The 17,184-nt window shown below is 36.6% G+C and overlaps 1 protein-coding gene across 1 annotated transcript in view; it reads left to right on the top strand.

Moving 5' to 3' along the window:
* The first annotated feature begins 1,989 nt into the window (after positions 1–1,989).
* Positions 1,990–17,184, top strand: part of DNAH3 (dynein axonemal heavy chain 3) — a 51,228-nt gene continuing 36,033 nt past the window's right edge. The window contains exons 1-21 of the mRNA XM_079321151.1: positions 1,990–2,047; positions 2,456–2,564; positions 3,863–3,970; positions 4,675–4,879; positions 5,248–5,281; positions 5,778–5,958; positions 6,459–6,648; positions 6,905–7,100; positions 8,012–8,137; positions 8,848–9,043; positions 9,966–10,145; positions 10,411–10,547; positions 10,706–10,811; positions 11,377–11,555; positions 11,850–12,034; positions 13,171–13,294; positions 13,613–13,769; positions 15,535–15,679; positions 15,954–16,165; positions 16,452–16,543; positions 17,030–17,144. Coding sequence (XP_079177277.1) covers positions 3,887–3,970; positions 4,675–4,879; positions 5,248–5,281; positions 5,778–5,958; positions 6,459–6,648; positions 6,905–7,100; positions 8,012–8,137; positions 8,848–9,043; positions 9,966–10,145; positions 10,411–10,547; positions 10,706–10,811; positions 11,377–11,555; positions 11,850–12,034; positions 13,171–13,294; positions 13,613–13,769; positions 15,535–15,679; positions 15,954–16,165; positions 16,452–16,543; positions 17,030–17,144 — 2,844 coding nt within the window. The 5' untranslated portion in view covers positions 1,990–2,047; positions 2,456–2,564; positions 3,863–3,886. The remainder of the gene's footprint in view (positions 2,048–2,455; positions 2,565–3,862; positions 3,971–4,674; positions 4,880–5,247; positions 5,282–5,777; positions 5,959–6,458; positions 6,649–6,904; positions 7,101–8,011; positions 8,138–8,847; positions 9,044–9,965; positions 10,146–10,410; positions 10,548–10,705; positions 10,812–11,376; positions 11,556–11,849; positions 12,035–13,170; positions 13,295–13,612; positions 13,770–15,534; positions 15,680–15,953; positions 16,166–16,451; positions 16,544–17,029; positions 17,145–17,184) is intronic.

Raw genomic sequence — 17,184 nt, 5'->3', positions numbered from 1 at the left:
CTGGCACAGCCGCTTCCCCGCCCGCCCTCCTGCTCCCACCTTGTCCTGCTGCCTGCGGGTGTTCACACACGGCAAACCTGTTATGGGAGACGCGGCGTGTGAGGAGCAATTCCTGTACGAATTTGTTGGGTTTTCAGCAAAAGCAGCGCTCCTGCAGCGGCTCAGGGTTTAGCCGGGGCTGTTCTGGTGCCCTCTGAGGTGTGTCGCTGGTTTGGCCTGGCTGCTCTCCAGAGCCATCGTGATGCTGTGAACGTGCTCCAGTGAATTCCCACTTCTGCTACACGGAATTCCTCATGCTGTAAATGGCAATCAGAAATGAGTTAAATGTTCGTGATTCTCGAGACTGCTTTAATCATTTATTTGGTGCCACCTATGAGAGTATTACAAAACTGAATGCTGATGTTTTCATGGTTTTTCTAAAGGCAACAAAATAAACGGCATGTTTAATTTGGAAATTACTGCAAAAAGAGGTTTTGTGAAGTATGGGGCTTAGACTTATCAGACTGTTGGAGCTCAGTGTCTTTGAGATGCTGATTTCAATGATCTCTGAAGATACCAGGGTTTGTGGAGACAGAGGGAGTAAGATCTGCATATTAACACACATTAATAGCACAAGATACCTGCAAGAAGAGGATGCTCTGGGCAAATGTATTTTGCTTGAACTCTTAATGTGTTAATCTCTTGTATTATTAAAGTGCATAGTGGATTGATATTGCTGGTGCACTAGGGTGTACCATAATAAACTTGTTGGTTTGTATACTTTTTTAAAAAGCGAGCATAGGCGAAACTGACAATTGCAGTGTGACAACTCAGTGATAATGACACTATAATGTTGAATGGAGCTGAGTTTAAAGTATACTAGAGATTTTAAATTTCTGGCTTTTTTCAAGCATGCCATAGCTGCAGTTTTGAAGATAGTCTCATACTTCTTAGCAAATTATTTTATAGTTATGCATAATTATCTCTTCTGTCAAAAATTACTATATACTCTTTCTCTATACAAAACAACTGGTTTTAATGTTTTTTAGGCAGCAGAGATAAGTTATTCAGCATTGAAGGACATGCACAGATGAGCATCCAAGTTGATGTACACAGAGGAACAGTAGTTACTCTTAACTGCTGCTTAATTGAGCTTGTCTTCATGCCAGTGTAAGCTCCAATTAGCAGGAAAATACTCATGTTGCAAACCAGCACTGAAATATTTGGAGAGTTACAGGCAAGCAATTACCAGCACCAGCAATGCTGTTTCTGTACCCTGCACTGTGTTAAAGAACAATGACCAACAACAATGCTCCACTTGTAGATGGTATAAGGACAAAATATAAGGAAAACTGTGCTGTTAACTGAGGGATATCAGCCATTCTCACACCTCACAGAAAACTGGATGAACAATAGCAAAGATGATGGGAAAGGGTTTAAAATTAAACTCTTGCTGTGTTGGCAGAACACGTGCAAGGGCCCTTTTGAGGGTAAGATATGAAGAGACTGTGCTGGATTTCATGTTGAGTGGTTGTAATTCCCATTTGGGGAGGAATGTGATGGAAGGCTCTTTCAGGACAGAGTGATGACTGTGAGTGGGAGGCAAATGCATACAGGCCTAGAGGATTTGGGAGTATCCCATCTGCTGTGTTCAGATCCTCAGGGAATTTGAGTCTGAATGGTGGTGGAGATGTTAGGAGTCAAGATTTTGAATACTGAATGTTTTTTTTCCACTTCTTCCTAAGAAAATTTGGGTTTGTAGAGCCTTTACTGCTCTGGGAGCTCTTTCATGCAAAAGTCAGAATATCTCGGGTATCTCAGACTACATTTTTGATAACTTTAAGAGGTAAAAGGAGGCTGTTCAGTTCCTCATTGGCTCTACAACTGAATCTCCCTGACCACAGCTTGGCACAACACTGAAAGGGGCTGTTTCCTCTCTGCTGGGGGAGGAGGGAATTCTGTCTCCAGGCACCAGCTATGCTGAAACTGTGGCAACCAAGGACTGAAATGCAGAGTGTCAGAGGAGTTCACCAAGCTGTGACAGGACTGGCACCAAGGGCCCCTGCAGGTAGTACCTGCCCTTACCCTGCTCACCTGTGCATGTCTGAGGCATGCAGGGTGTCTTTCCCTTTTCCTTTCCTTTTGTCATGGGCTTATTCTTCTTGGCAATTAATGTGTGGTTCTGCTGTAAGGCACAGCTGGGGGGCCTGGAGTTCCTGGGACATTGGAAGAGAACAGCAGGGAGGAAACTGGTGTTGGAGAGTGGAAAGGGCAGGTTTTAACAAAGTCTGGCTTGAAGGATATCTGGGGGTGTTAGAAAGATTAAGGTGAAAAAAAGAGCATGGAGGTTTGGAGGAAGAGCTTACTGTTGTAAGCAAGGAATGTGAGAGCTGATTTTTCTTCTTCCTGGCAGCTGGGATAGAAGCTGATTGACATCTTGTGTAGTACCTGAAATGAGTCTCTAATTCTTTTTCAGTGCATGTAACAACAAGTATGTTCACACTGAGAGGAAGGACCAAAAAATTCTAAGCAAACAAAAAAACCAAAGCAAAATAAACCCAACACAGAGCCCAAGTCTCCTGAGGGTAAGTTCCTTCTGCAATGGCTGTGAAAGATTGATAACTTTGCCAAAACTTCAGATGAAATTGGTCATTACTGGTGGTTAGTGGTTTGATATTGGAAGAACACTTATTAAAAGATACATGTTCTCGTTAAACATTCTTGGGACTTAATCCTTTATAATGTACTTTTTATTAAGGATTTCTTTGTTCAAATATTAGGTGTTTGAAAGGTTAGTTGGCATATAAGTCAGGAGTTCTTTTAGGATGAATAATGTCTTTTTAAATGACTCTTGTACTTTTAAGAATGAATGAATGGATGTCCTAATAAACTGTATAATTTATTCATTTTTAAGGTACCGTAAGGCTCGATCCTTTAGTAATTAATCAAGAATTCATACTCTCTTTAATGAGTTATGTCTGGCTGTGATAATGTCTTTATTTCTGTGTATGTGCAGGCATGCTGGGGAATACCAAGGAGGTAAATCAAATCAGCCCTTTCTCACATTTTATTTCTAAATGGGCTTTGCTTTGATATTGAGGAGGGTACAGTTTTGTCTGCTAGAAAACTAGGTACCAGCAGCCTTGTTTTTCAGTGATACATCAGAAAGCAAAAAGCATGTGCTAAAAGTGTGTTAAAATTATGAAAAAAAAAAAAAAAAGATTTTATCTTATTCAAACATAATTGTATTGGGTGGTAACTTCCTCTTGCATGGTGATTTAACTCACTAGTGTTCAGATACAACCACTTTCACATCCTTTTTCACAGTGTCACTATGTATGCAGGAAATTGTTCCTTGTGAATCTCCTAAAGAAGTTTGATCTGGGAAACTCAGAACAGACTGTGAGTGAGGATTTGACCTACACTAAGAAAGGCTGCCATTCAAAAGCATCTTAAAACACTGTGAGGCTTAATAATTCTGAGAAAATATCATGACAGAACTTTGTATGAAGTCCTGGAAGGCCATTCAAAGTATTGTCACCTTGAAGAGATGAAACATAATCCTAAAACATATCAGATATCCTGACATTAGTAGTACAACACTTTGCAGAGTACTTGTGAGCCATTTGTTCTTCCAGCAGCATCCTAGTAATAGTATTTTTAAACTGGAATTTACTGGAGTGTAGAAGTTTCATAAAATGACTGCAAAAACCATGTTTTGCTGAGGAATCCACCACAAAGAATGGCTGTTCCCTTAAAATTTGAGAAGTTGTAATATGTAATTTTTGATGAAACCTGAAGGACTCTGTTTCTTCTTCATGAATCTTTTTTGAAACTGAGTATTTCATAAATATCTTTGAAGTGGCTTTTCATTTCTGTCTAGTCACAGAACAGTTCCAGGTGCAATATGAGTCATCCAAGACGGTCAGCAAAGTTACTGTTCCAACACCCACCTGCTCCTGCTCCAGATGCACCTGCAGACCTGCATCAGGTGTGTGCCCCCTCCCACATTCCATGTGCTGGCAAATTCCCTTTCTGGGCAGTGGTTCTGAGTGTATTGATGATTGTATCTCATGTACTTTTATCTCTGAGGGTGTTTTGGGACATGCATGTCATGTGGCAGTGAGATCTCTCAGTAAAGTTCAGGCATCAGGACTGATGGAAAAGTCCATCAAGAGATACCAAGTCACCTGAGAAAACATGGGATGTACAGACAGAAGAACTCTATTACAAATCCTTACTGATGTGAAAGACAAGAGCTGTATTTGTTACCTTGTACTATTCTTCAACTATTACAAGGACAGAGTGCTGAAAGTAGGCAGGTCATTAACAAAGGCCTGAGGAATAGGAGTCTAAATCTAAGCAAAATATAAGGAGAAGAAAAGAAGCAAGATAGAGATGTGGGGGAGTTGAAAGAACTAGATAATGTACTGTCTTCTCTTATTTAAAAAAAATACCTTCATTGTGCAAAAAAAATGCCTATGACTGAAGTGTTCTGTAAAATTATTCTCATACATGTAGAGAGCACAGTGATCTAAAAGTAGATCAGTGGTCAAATGTATGTCTGACCTATGTATTTGCTTTTTATACTAATTGGTGTTTTATCCTGTTCTGGCCCTAAAAAGACTTTTTAAATTACTGTGCTCTGCAAAACTTCTGCTTTTTTTATTTTTCTTTTTTTTTTTTTTTTTCCAGTTTCTCCTTGAGAAAAGTCGTTATCCTCCTTTGATGCAGGAGACATCATGGACTTTGGCAGCTCCATTCAAAGAACGGTATCACTACAGAAACCCAAGTGACTCCATTGCTAATAACTACACTCTTACTGCACAGGATTTAAAATTGAAAAATATGAAAAAATTCAAGTCCTTTTCAATGGTAGAGCTTGCACAGACTTCACCATGTATCCATACTTGAATGTGTTTGTAAGTTTAGGCTTGCTTGTTCTATGCATTGTTATCTCTTATTCTTTATCTGCTGAAGCATCATCCTTGGAAAACATTCCTTATCCCTAATAAACACAAGCTTATCACCTCAGAGTCAGTATAGACAAATTTGCCAATGCATGCATAAATTAAAAAAATGAAAGGCCAGTTTCAGATTTACTAATTAGGTTCATCCCTCAGAATAATCACCAGCAGTGCTTTTGTGTGACATTGTATTTTTTTCTTATTTCATGATGTGATTATTTATCTGTATTTTTCACCAATATGAAATAACATCTTATTTGAAAAACGTGTGTATGTGATTTTTCTTGACTGATATTTAAAGCTGCAAGGAAAAAGCGGCGGTGGAGTTCTGACAGGTAACGTACTATAATGTTATACAGATTATTACAGAAAGTCTGGTGTGGGTTGTAATTTAATATTTCTTTTTACTGAATGCTGTGTTAAACATCCAAGCATGAAATGTTAAGTCCCTACAAAAAATGCATGTGCATCAAGACTGGCTTTTGTGTCACAAGATTTTAGTGAGATAATCACATGAAAATACATGGAGATCTTGGGCAACCTAAATAAGTGTACCTTGTAGGTTTGACTCTGATAGAACTGCTCATAAAATACTGCCTGTCTGAGTGATACTGGGCAGTTGTAAGGTTTGCATGGTTGCATCCTTTATGTTAAAGTAGTATATTGTGTTATGCAATTTTAATGAGAGTTTTTTTTATTGAATAATTGAAATACTTCCATAGGTCATACTTGTCCTCAGTATAACACAAGTGGTTCATATAATCCTTGTCATCTGTCCTTAAACATTACTGCTTCTTTATTCACTAAACTTGTATTCCTTTTTTTCAAAAGTGATTTGTTAAAGAGTGTGAATCGCATTTCACTGAGTGTACCTGCTCACACACCAGAGCTGCATGTCTTAAATTACACACACAACCAGCCACTGACCCCAGAAGAACAATTTGCTCTCATGGATTTACACGAGAAGGAGATAAGTAAACGAGAAAAGCCACCTTCAAGTGATGATATAGAGGTATTTATATAATTTCTTTTTAAGGTGAAAGTAGCAGCAGTAATCATCTGCAAGATATCTGGAAAATGTTTGCTAAAGGGTGGCTGAGAAAAGCAGGCAGTACATAAGGATTAGGAAATGTAAATACTCAATATACCAAACTGCTGTTAAATATTGCCAACTCCTTTTTCATTTATTTGTAGCTACTCTGATTTTTGTTGTAAAGTATCTTCCCAAATTCTTAACCTCTCATGTTGTTCTCTGGTACTTTGTTGATCAGTAATTCAATATGCTGAACTGAGTTCTAGTGGTCTATGTGCTTGCATCAACACAGGTGGAAGCATTGTACATACATCAGTTTTTTCAAAGGAACATAGCTAGATACCCAAAATCCATTCTATTCAAACACCTTTAATTACAGAAAAGGCTTAATTGATAGAAAAGCTAAAAATACTTTATAGTAATTAATTCCCTGTCACAAAATAAATACAATAAGTGTCACATTTTATGCATTTTTTTAGCGGTACTGTCACTACATACATCATGGAGTGAGAGAAGACATGCTGGCACCTCAAGATATGGAAGCAGTGAATAAAATTTTAAAACGTATTCCACCTGACATTCTTCCTAGCCTACAGATGAAGATGTTCCTGGCACGTTTAAAAGAAGAGATTAAGAGAGACTATAGTGTCAGCCTCATGAAAGCCATTGGTAAGGCTCACAATCTCTGTGTAGACATTTACTGCACTTTGAAAGCAAATCTCCTTCTAGTCTTAGCATCTATGGAGAATTCCTTTGGGGTCAGTAGAAAGACAGTAGATTTCTGAGAGAAAATAACCTGTGATATCTGTGTTAGTTTTAAATGTGCAGAATTCTGCTGCTTTCTGAGCTATGAAGATATAGTAGTTCTGAATGTAGATTTTGGCCATGCATGCAGTCTAACCATGATATATCTGATTTGTTCTAGTTGATTATATCTTGCTGGATCCAGCTGAGAGGAAGAGACTGTCTATTCAAAGCACCCCACGCCCTTTTCCCCGGAGAATTGTCTGTGCACCAGTCCCATGGCACAACTCTTATAAAGAATCCAAAAGTTGGAATGAAAACAACCTGTTCATAGTGAATTCATTGATGCTCACTTTGCAAGAGCTCTGGCTTTCTCAGTAAGATGGCTTGTTCATCAGATCTTAATGAAATGTAGCATGTTTTTATTTAATTATTTGGTTAGAGAGTGCATCTGCTGACTTCTCTACATATACTACAAAGATCCTGGGGGAGCCACTAGATGGAAAGTCTGTTTTCTAAATAATTCTTCTTTTTTGGAGCCTCTAAGAATTTCAGCATAAAATAATTGTTTCCTTAAATCAATGAATCAACATGTTACATGCCGTGAACAAATCATCCCCTTTGTTAAAAGGTGTTATGCCTAGATTAAAATTCAATGCTCAAGTAAATGGTCATTTGGAATTCTCCTCCTGGTAGCTGATATGAACAAAATTAACTCTTAAAACCGAATATCTTTCAAATGTCGTTTTTGAAATTTGCACTGGGGACATTTGAAGATTGAACTGTGCAATCTTAGGAAGTTAACTATGGTGATTAGTTATTCTGAGAGCTGTTTTTGCATTTAAGGAATGTCTGCAGGGAATTTAAGCTTGTATGTTACAGACTGTGATATATGCCATGCTGCTGAAATTTCTTTTTTTCCCCATAGAATAGTCAGGATAGCTGCTTACTAATATGAAATAGGAGCAGTGGGTGTCATTCTGTATGTTCTTTAATGACTGGATACACTAATTAATCTAGGAAAGGCACAAGGTGATTTTAGTAGAATTAAGAGTTTTAAATACAGAAAGTACAACTAAAATCTGTGAAACCCTTTATGTTTGTTGATAGAAAAACCCAACCAGAAACGCACATTTGAACAGCTTAGCGATGGAGTGATATTTATACACAAAACAACATTTTTAGTGTTTATAATACACCTGAGGCCATCCTGACTGTATTTTGTGGATTATATATTTTTTTTTAAAGAGTGTTCCACAGAGCTCTCCTCTGTGTTTGCCTTGCCTAGGTACAGCCACGTCAGGTTTGTTCGCACTGCAGAGGTGCTGTGCGGGGAGCTGCCGCTGATGCCTGCGCAGTTGGAGGCCGTCGTTCAAAGGCACTGTGCAGAAGCTCGTGATATCCTTCAGCACAAGTCAGTGCCAGCTCTTAGAGATGGAGATAAATAGAGTATCCCAGGGTCTGACTTACATAAAAGCCTGTTTTTAAAGCTGGTCTTAGGCTGAGATGACACCAGTCCCGGCCACAAGGCTGCCAAAACAAAGGGGTGAATAGCCCTCGGAGGAATAAACATCAGGATACTGTCAGAGCCTTTGGAACTGCAAGAGTGCTTGTACAAGAATAAATGGTCATAAACTAGGAATGAATGGAGATGGAAATCAGTCATGAGAGGATGTGGAGTGTGTATCTGTAAAAATGTTGATGGAAAATCTTTTTTTTTTTAATGTCAGAAAGCAGGAGGTTTAAGAAAGAGAATATATGAGGCACATAATAGAAAGTGTTTACATTCTGCTGCCTGACATATCTTACAAACATGTTTCTCATTTAATGCTAATATTGTTTCATAATCAATAAAACAAGATAATTTACTATTGTTTTGTCTGTTACTATACATTTATACAAATCATAGTGATTCCATTATAACAAGCATTCTTTGCTTTAAAACTCAGGTTTCCTCTAAGTCCTGGAAGGTGTAGTTTTGTTTGCTATCTAATTATCAATTCTTCTCTAGCCCTTTGGATTTTACTCTTCTTTGGGTAATTTCCGAGTTTAAATTTCTTTGCAAGGAGCATAATAAGAAAAACAAGCCTTTAAAAGCTTTGTCTCCATATTATCTCACTGTAGGTGGATCCCAACTTGTGCCTCTGTTTTCATTGATCAGAGAAATATGTGGCTTCATTTTGCTCCTCGGAGGAACTCTGATTCCTCAGAGAAAGTTGAAAGCTATTTTAATTCTGTAGCAGCTCTCATGTCATTGCAATTGCGTGAGATGGTCATTAACTCCTTAGAAGATCTTCTTGCATTTTTCATGATCCACAAGGTATGTGCTGTCAGGTGTATGTATGGTGTTCTGTCTTCCATGGAGATAATTCATAGAGTTTTATAATTCCTGTAAAATCTAGTGGTTCTTGAAGGCTAAAATGTTACAGATGGCTCTTGCCTCCATAAACAATGCTGTATCCTTCAAAGGTTTGTCTGTAATCAGTGGATTTTTTGCATGGTCAACAGCTGCTGACTTGAATGATCAATTGGCAGGTCTAGGGTTACAAGTAACAGTTTATGAGAGATTTCAGCTCAGTCTTGAGTGAGTGTGTGCATTTAGTTCAGCTTAATTTTAATTTTTCTTGGACTTAACAAGTTACAGTATTTCTCTGAAAGCACAGAAATAATCCCCTTTGAAGGCAAAAGTGTGCACAGTCATGTATGTAATCCTTTGCAGAGGTGATTTATGGGTGTGCTATTCCTGTCCATAGCCAATGACTGCCATGTATTATTTCAAATAATGCACAGAACTATAACAATAACCATTACATAGTAGGAATTTTTATCACTGGTTTGGCTACCATAAAGTTGCTTCTTTGATGAAATGAGTTTTTTTAAATATAGGATCACTCAGGACCTACCTTGATAAAACAAAATGAATTAATATGGTGAGCTAAATACTGCATTGCAATTAAATCAATCACTTGATGCAATTTATTATCAGACCTTTCAATAAGCCTTGCCACTAAGCTTTGCATCTGGGTGATGATTGTGTGGCTGATGGTTGAGTTGTTCAATTTTTTTTTAGATTCATTTAGGAGTCATCACCATAAGATCTTGTTTAAAACATCAGGTTCTGTATAAATATCAGGGAAGATGATCCCATGGTGTTGTGCAGGAAAGATATTTGGGGAGTTTAAAAATTTTTATTCTTAGAGCTCACTTCCTTGTCCTGTAAATTTTTATTTCTTTCCCCTAAGGATGGAAATGATTTTGAAGAACCATATCAAGGAGCACAGTTCTTCCTAGCTCAGGTGCTCACAGTCAAACTCTGTGTGAAAGAGCCCGAGATTGTCTTTGAGCCACCTTTGGGTGCATGTTGGGATTTAATCAGTCAGTGCTTCAGGAAGATCCTGCAGAGTGCTGAGGAACTCCCAAAGGTACTGGAGAAGCTGTAGTTGCATACAAAGTACAATATTAATAAAAACTATCTGTAATATAAAAAGTTATGAATGAGGCTGAAGACTGACAAGTAGAAGATAAAAATGAGGATTGTGAATCATGAACTGTGCAAACCTTTTGGTTATAGAAGATAATTTTCAGAGTCAAGTCATATTGAAGCACTGGTTTGATTTTCATACAGTTTTCACAAGCAAACTATGCTATTCTGTGTCTTACTACAATATTTGTAATGATTTCCTTTAGGTAGAGAAACTTCTGTTTCCAGCATTACGAAGACGGGATCTCACTCTCAATACAGTCAAACCACACGAATCCTTATTTCTAGAGTATATAAACAAACTTGAAAAGATCTTTGAAAACAACATACTTGGTCCACAGAAGTAAGTTTTGGCTGGTAACTCTGTTGCCTTTCCAAACCCTCAGTTTTGGAACACTGTCCATTTGACTAAATAGACAGTTTGAGTGTATTTGTTTCTTTCCATAGAGAAATTTTGCATCAGAAACTTACACTTGTTTTTTGTGGTCTTGTGTGTTTAAGGTATTTAAATGTCTACAGGAAGTACAGCAATCTTTTGAACAACAATTCATGGCAAGATGTCGCAAAATTTTTGGAAAAAGGTCCTTCTTTAGATGCTTTAAGTGAGGTAATATCTTCCTGACAACTGCAGCATGTCCATTCCTCTGCTAAAACATCACACATGACTTCCTAACTTATTTCCTGAAGAACAAATCACTTATTTTACCCTTGGGAATGCTAGGGAGTGCTCAATTTACAAAGCCCTTTACTGTAGGGCTACTGTGTAAATGGAGGAGGGAGTTTCTCTATAACCTTCTTCTGTGAGTTTTGTTGTTCTTTCTTAGCTAAAAGGCTGCCCAGAATATTTGGTCAATCCACAACTTGCTTGTCTTTGGAATGTCTTGTCCTCAGTCAGCCCTGTATACATTTCTCTTTGCATCCCTGAGTTAGCATATGGCTAAATGCTTCCTTAGGCACCTTGGGCTCTTTTCTACTATGGCAAATTACTGTGCAAATGTTTCAGTCCTGGAATCTGTGGATAAGAGCAGGTATCTGGAAAAATAAAAATGATTTTTCCTTCTTCTGTTTGGAATAAATGATCCAGTTTGTTGGATGGAAACTATTGGTTGTGTTGGATTTTTCAGCTATAGAGTTCTAGGGAAAAAACCAGATGTATTATATTCTGTTTTTAGAAAATTGACAGCTTCACAGAACTGAAAAGAGAGATTGCTTCCATGGATGTCACTGTTCCTCTGGCCATGTTCTGTCTGGATGCTTTACAACTGAATGAGGAACTCTGCAGTCGGACCCAAAATCTCAAAGACATATTGATTGAATTTGAAGTGTTGGAAAACAGGCAGTTAAACCAAAGGTACCTGTTGTCTGATGGATGGTTCTTGCTGTCTGCCTGGGTCAATACTGTGTATCTGTGGCTGAGATACATTCATTAATCTGCTGGATTTTTTTAGTACTGACTAGACAAGTGCAAGATGGACAGCCTGGCTGAACAGGGAGCTTTGGCTAGAACTCTCAGAAAAAAAAAAAAAAAAGTTCAGTTTATCATGAAATTTCATATTTTTGTTTCAAAGACAAAATCATTTTACCAGATCTTTCCTCTCTTTCCATTTACAATCCCAGTGATATGTCTGTTCTCTTTTTGTTGAAGAATTTGTGATGAGTATAACTTTATTGCCAAGAAAATGAGTGAGATGCCTCAGAACACTGAACAGTTAGTGGAATATGAGGCATTCTTAAAGAAATCCCGGGATGTTACTGTTGTTAAACTGCAAAAGGAGCTCATCAAAGCAGAACAGAGACTGCAAGTCCTCATGGACTATGCTTATCTCTCTGGTATGTATACCTACAAATTTTAAAGTTTCCATATGAGAATATTTATGTATAGAGAATGGGCTCTGCATGCCTAAATATTGCATCTTCTAGGGTGCTATTGGAAAGTTCCAAAAGAGACAGAAAGGAAATAAAAAAAATTCAATAGAGGCCAAAATAAACTAGTGCAGCAAAGAGTGGTAGAGGAATGGCACACAGCAAAGACAGGGCTTTTTAATGTGCTTTAGGTATTATCAGGTCAATGTTATGTAATCTGGCCAAATTATGTTACACCTCTGTATTATTAAATAAAAATTCTCCACATAAAAGCCATCCAAAAAGCCATGTGGCAAAGATTTTATGACAGCATGTAAAAAATGTGAAAACTTGCATCTCTGCAGCTGAGGATTGGATCAGAACAGGCCTCTAGTTGTTTTGCTGTTGTTAGTTAATATAAAGGCTGTTTTCTAAGACTGAAGGTACATCTGAAGAAATTACTTTTACTTTGCATTTTTATTCAAAGCAAAAATGTAATTGACAGATGCAATCTGTTATTTGCTGCACCTGAAAAGGAAGGGCAGTTAAATTAATGTAAATCTATTTTAGTGTCAGGATGATATTGTTTCCTTAAGCAGAATATACTCTTGGATCAGACAGTGATGGAAAAGATTTTATAAGCATGTGTTCTACATTAGTTATAATGACCATCTTGCAGTTTTGATGCTCTAGCTTTTGTGAATAATTCAGCATTTACAGATTGAGGATTACAAATGATTTAAGCATTTATCCATCCTATGTAGGTATAATATACATTTATTATTACTATGATATACATCTACTTAGGAGTGGTCTCTGTGTGTTGTTGAATGGAACTGATATTCTGGAATAACTAAACTGTTCTTACAAACTGTCTCTGACTAGCTAATGTCTTATTTAGAGAATTTTACATTCTTAACTTGATTTTACAGTTTTGCTGTTACTCAGGCTTGTTTTAGGAAAGGGTTTCTTTGCAATAAAGATAATTCAGCCACCAGTTTTCTTTGCTTATTCCTAAATAGTTTATTTTTCTTATTAGTGGCCATTCTATTATATAATAACCATTCTATTAAATCATTGGTTAAAAGGTATTTTCTTAAAGGTGACCATATTTTTTATTTTAGATGATGACATAAACCTGAACAGCAGAGTTTTCCAGTGGCCTGAAGAGATTAGGGAAATATTTGAAAGCAGTAAAAAACTCTTGGCTGGCAAGAGGATGCAAGTGGAGAAGGCATTGTTTGAAAGGTATGGTGTTAAGTAATTTTTTTTCACTGGGAATTTTTAAAGAAAAGAAAAATCTCACTGATTAGGAGGGACATAATTTCAAAGAAGGAGAACAAGTAAAATAAATCAATTTTGAGGTTTGGAAATGAGCCTAGAATCCTAATCCTGTGAACTGCACTGTGTTGATAAGTGATTAGTGAACTTTCACTGGCATCTGTGTTTACACTAGTATTGAGATCAGATTTCATGTGACAGTTATTAATTGCAATTAATAAAATAATTGAAACCTGAAAAGGAATGAAACACAACATCACATTACCTTAGCTCTCTTTACCTCAGGTGTTCTCAGTTTAAGCAAACTCTTGAAGTTTATTATAAAGAAGTAGAAGCCTACAAAAAGCGAGGGGATATTGTGACTGCAGAAGAATTGAGGAAGAATGCTGAGAATTTTAAAGTGTTAAATAAGAATATAGACAATGCACTAACAGAATTTGAGGTTAGTATTTATTAATTTCTTTAGTGTAGAGTGGGTTATGGTGTGCTGGATAAGCAAAAGTTTGGTTCCTGCCCTGACTTTTTTTCCAGAGATCTGGCCATATATTGTTAAGATGACTTTAAAGATTCCAAATTCTCAAAGATGTGGCAAATATCTTCTTGTGCCTATATGCTGATTTGTCCCAACTATTGCATTGAAGAGCAAATTTTGTGGAAAAAAAAATCAGGGATTTTCAAAAATTTAAAATTTTCATATTTAAAATTGAAATACTGAATTTCAGTGTTTTCAAGCAGACATTAGTACCAAGATGCCACTCACAGAAAACAATTTTCTGGCAGAGTTGACAGAGGCAGATGTTGGGGAGCTGGCATTTTTCCTGAATTGTGGTTTGTGCACTGAAGCTGTGTTTTCCATCCCTCTGCTTGTTCTCTAATTAAACCCAAATGTTTTTCAGCTGTTTGTATAATGTCCATGTAATGCTGATAGGCATTAAATATGCATATGAACACATAATAGGAATTTGAAATGCTAAGAAACAAACTGAAGACCAAGATTCCTGGATTCTCTTCAGGGCTTTCCATCCTATTTACTGTATCATCCTAAATTGGATAGTTTGTCTGAGCTGTGACTCTGCTGGGAAATGAGAAGGGTTGTCTTTGAGAGCTCTCACAGGCAATGTGAGGCTTAATTAATCTTTTAAATCACAGTGAGACAATGAGATTTCTCCATATGTGGATCCATTAGGGTCAAGTTTTTAATTAAGAAAAAACTCAAAAGAAACAAATGGAGCCAATTAAATGAGTTTAGAATTTAAATAAATTGGTAGTCCTACACATCAACACTATTAATCTCATTTAAAGGCATCTAGTATATTTAATTAATCTGAGTTAACAGCACTGATATGCTATTAAAGGTAAATCAGAACACCTAATTAAGCCTGAGTTTCTTATTACATGATCCCAATAAGAGGTGTATTCACACAATTTAAATGACCTGACAATTAGCTCAATGACTACATTAATTTATATATTATATTGGAATATGGATCTTTGTATTTTTTCTGCCTGCAGCTCATATTGAATGATTACAAGTTTTATGAAAGGCCTGTTGGCATTATAAAAGCACAGACTGGGGACTCAATCTGAATTCAGTGTCTAAATTTCATTTCTCTGTGCTTCACCTCCCTACCTGTACAATGAAGAAGGCAATACTTTTTAAAAATCTAAATCTTTGCACATTGATTTTTATTGTAAAATCTTTTGGACAAAGAGAATGTCTTACCATGAATAAACACAGCAATTAACACTTGTTTTGGTGGGAGCTCCCAGGTAACTTTGTAAAAGAAAAAAACCTAATCACAAGTTAAAAAAATCCTACAAGCCTCTGTGAGTAGCTTACATTCAGATTTCACAGTGGATTGGAAATTTGTGAGTCTTGTCTTCACTGAATGCCAAGGTACATTATCTTATTCTAAAATGGATTTGGGTTTTTAAAGTTTATTTGAGTAGCAAAAGATACCCACAAATGCTGGGTTGGACTTGATCTTAGAATGGCTTAGGTTGGAAAAGAAATGAAAGAACCAGGGGAATTTTCAAGAACACAGTTATCTTATGCACCAAATATCCACAGGCCTATATAAACAGATCTATCTGGCTTTAAGACATGTAAAATAATTGTGTTCAATATTGTCTGTTTAAAAGTTCATACAACAAGAGGAATTTTTGATTTTGATGGGAATAATAAGCTTTTCTTTTTCCCCTTAAAGGGTATTAATTATGAAGAAGATTTGCTTGGGCAGGAGAAGACTCAGTTTCCTCTCTTGCATTCTATAATTGCAATCAAAGAACCCTTTGAGCAGCTTTGGGTGACAGCATATGCTTTCCATACCAAATCTGAGGAATGGATGAATGGTGAGGCTTTGATGTTCACTTGATGAAACATTATTTGCAATTAGTCAAGTAGAAGTTGAGAGGGTTGATTAGTTGTGAGAGAATAATTTTAAGGAATAAATGTTGTTAAGCAGTGTCAAATAGTTACTGACTTGGATTTTGTATTAAGCTGATTTTTTGTAACACAAATTGATTTCCACTTAGAGGAAAATGATTAAAAAATAGCTGCAATTAAAGCACCCTGGGACTCTCCTGATGTGCCTGCTGTGCTTTTTTTTAATGCTGCTGTATTCAGGATCTCTTCAGCAATTGAATGCTGATGAAATCAGTGAAGAGGTTGGAAATATGTGGAGGACCATGTACAAGCTCTGCAGGAGTTTCCCAGATGTGCCCGTGCCCAGGCGCATGGCAGAGTCCATGAAATTCAAACTTGACAAATTTAAACAGCATCTGCCTGTGCTGACCATTGCCTGCAATCGTGGCATGAAGGACAGACACTGGAAGCAGGTACTTTAAACTGCTGTAACTGTGGAAATATTCAGCCCCAGAAACTGACAGTCCAATAGATTCATATATTATATTGGAATATGGAATATTTTATCCTGTGACATCACAGATCCAGATTTGAAATTTGTAATGCCACAGGCAGAAGCTTCTCTGAATTAATAATTTATGGCAGTAAAGCAAATTAGGGTGTTACACTAATACTTCATTAGAATTTGTTGCTTGCTGTTGGAAAGTATTTTACAAAAATGCATCTCAATAATAGATTTATTTATTACCTTATTTTCAGATTAGTGAAATTGTAGGATGTGAGATCATACTGGATGAAAACAGTAATCTTAAATACATATTGGACTGTGGACTCTCAAAATTTATTGAACAGTAAGAAGTTTAATCTAGTCTCATTTTTAGGCATTGTATTTCATAGCTCTGATAGAAAATATTGGTTCATTTGGGGGTTTGTGTGCTGTTAGAACATGCTGTAAAATCAGGTATATTTATCAAGATGTGAACTGTCAGTTGTTCTTGTACCACAGAGGCATAAAAATCCAGTTGTGTTCCTAAATAACTTTAATTTGCTCATTCAGAATTTTCTGTCTGTATTAATATTACAATTAATATATTTAATATTATTATTAAATCTTAATAATCTTAATATTATCAATGTATTTAATATTATTATCTTTAATATCTTTTTTGGTGAGGCTGAAAGTGGAAAAAGTATTCCTTGAAGAGAGAGTCTATGATATTATTAACAAATTGGGAAAGGTAGTCTGATATGCAACTCTACCTACAACTGCTATTTTTTTTTTGCTCTTCAGCTATGTTACAAAAAACATTTCAAAGATATATTTCATTTCAATTTAGAATAGAACCTATTGGAGCAGCTGCAAGTAAGGAGTATTCCTTGGAGAAAACAGTAGAGAAGATGAAGTCAGAGTGGGTCAATGTGCACTTTGGTTTGGCAAAATACAGGGATACTGTGAGTAATCACCAAATCAGGATTTACTGACAGGAAATCT

The sequence above is a fragment of the Erithacus rubecula genome, assembly GCF_903797595.1.
Source record: "Erithacus rubecula genome assembly, chromosome: 17".
Lineage (NCBI taxonomy): Eukaryota > Metazoa > Chordata > Aves > Passeriformes > Muscicapidae > Erithacus > Erithacus rubecula.
The sequence above is the reverse complement of the archived record's forward strand: the minus strand, read 5'-3'. Positions and strand labels throughout refer to the sequence as shown.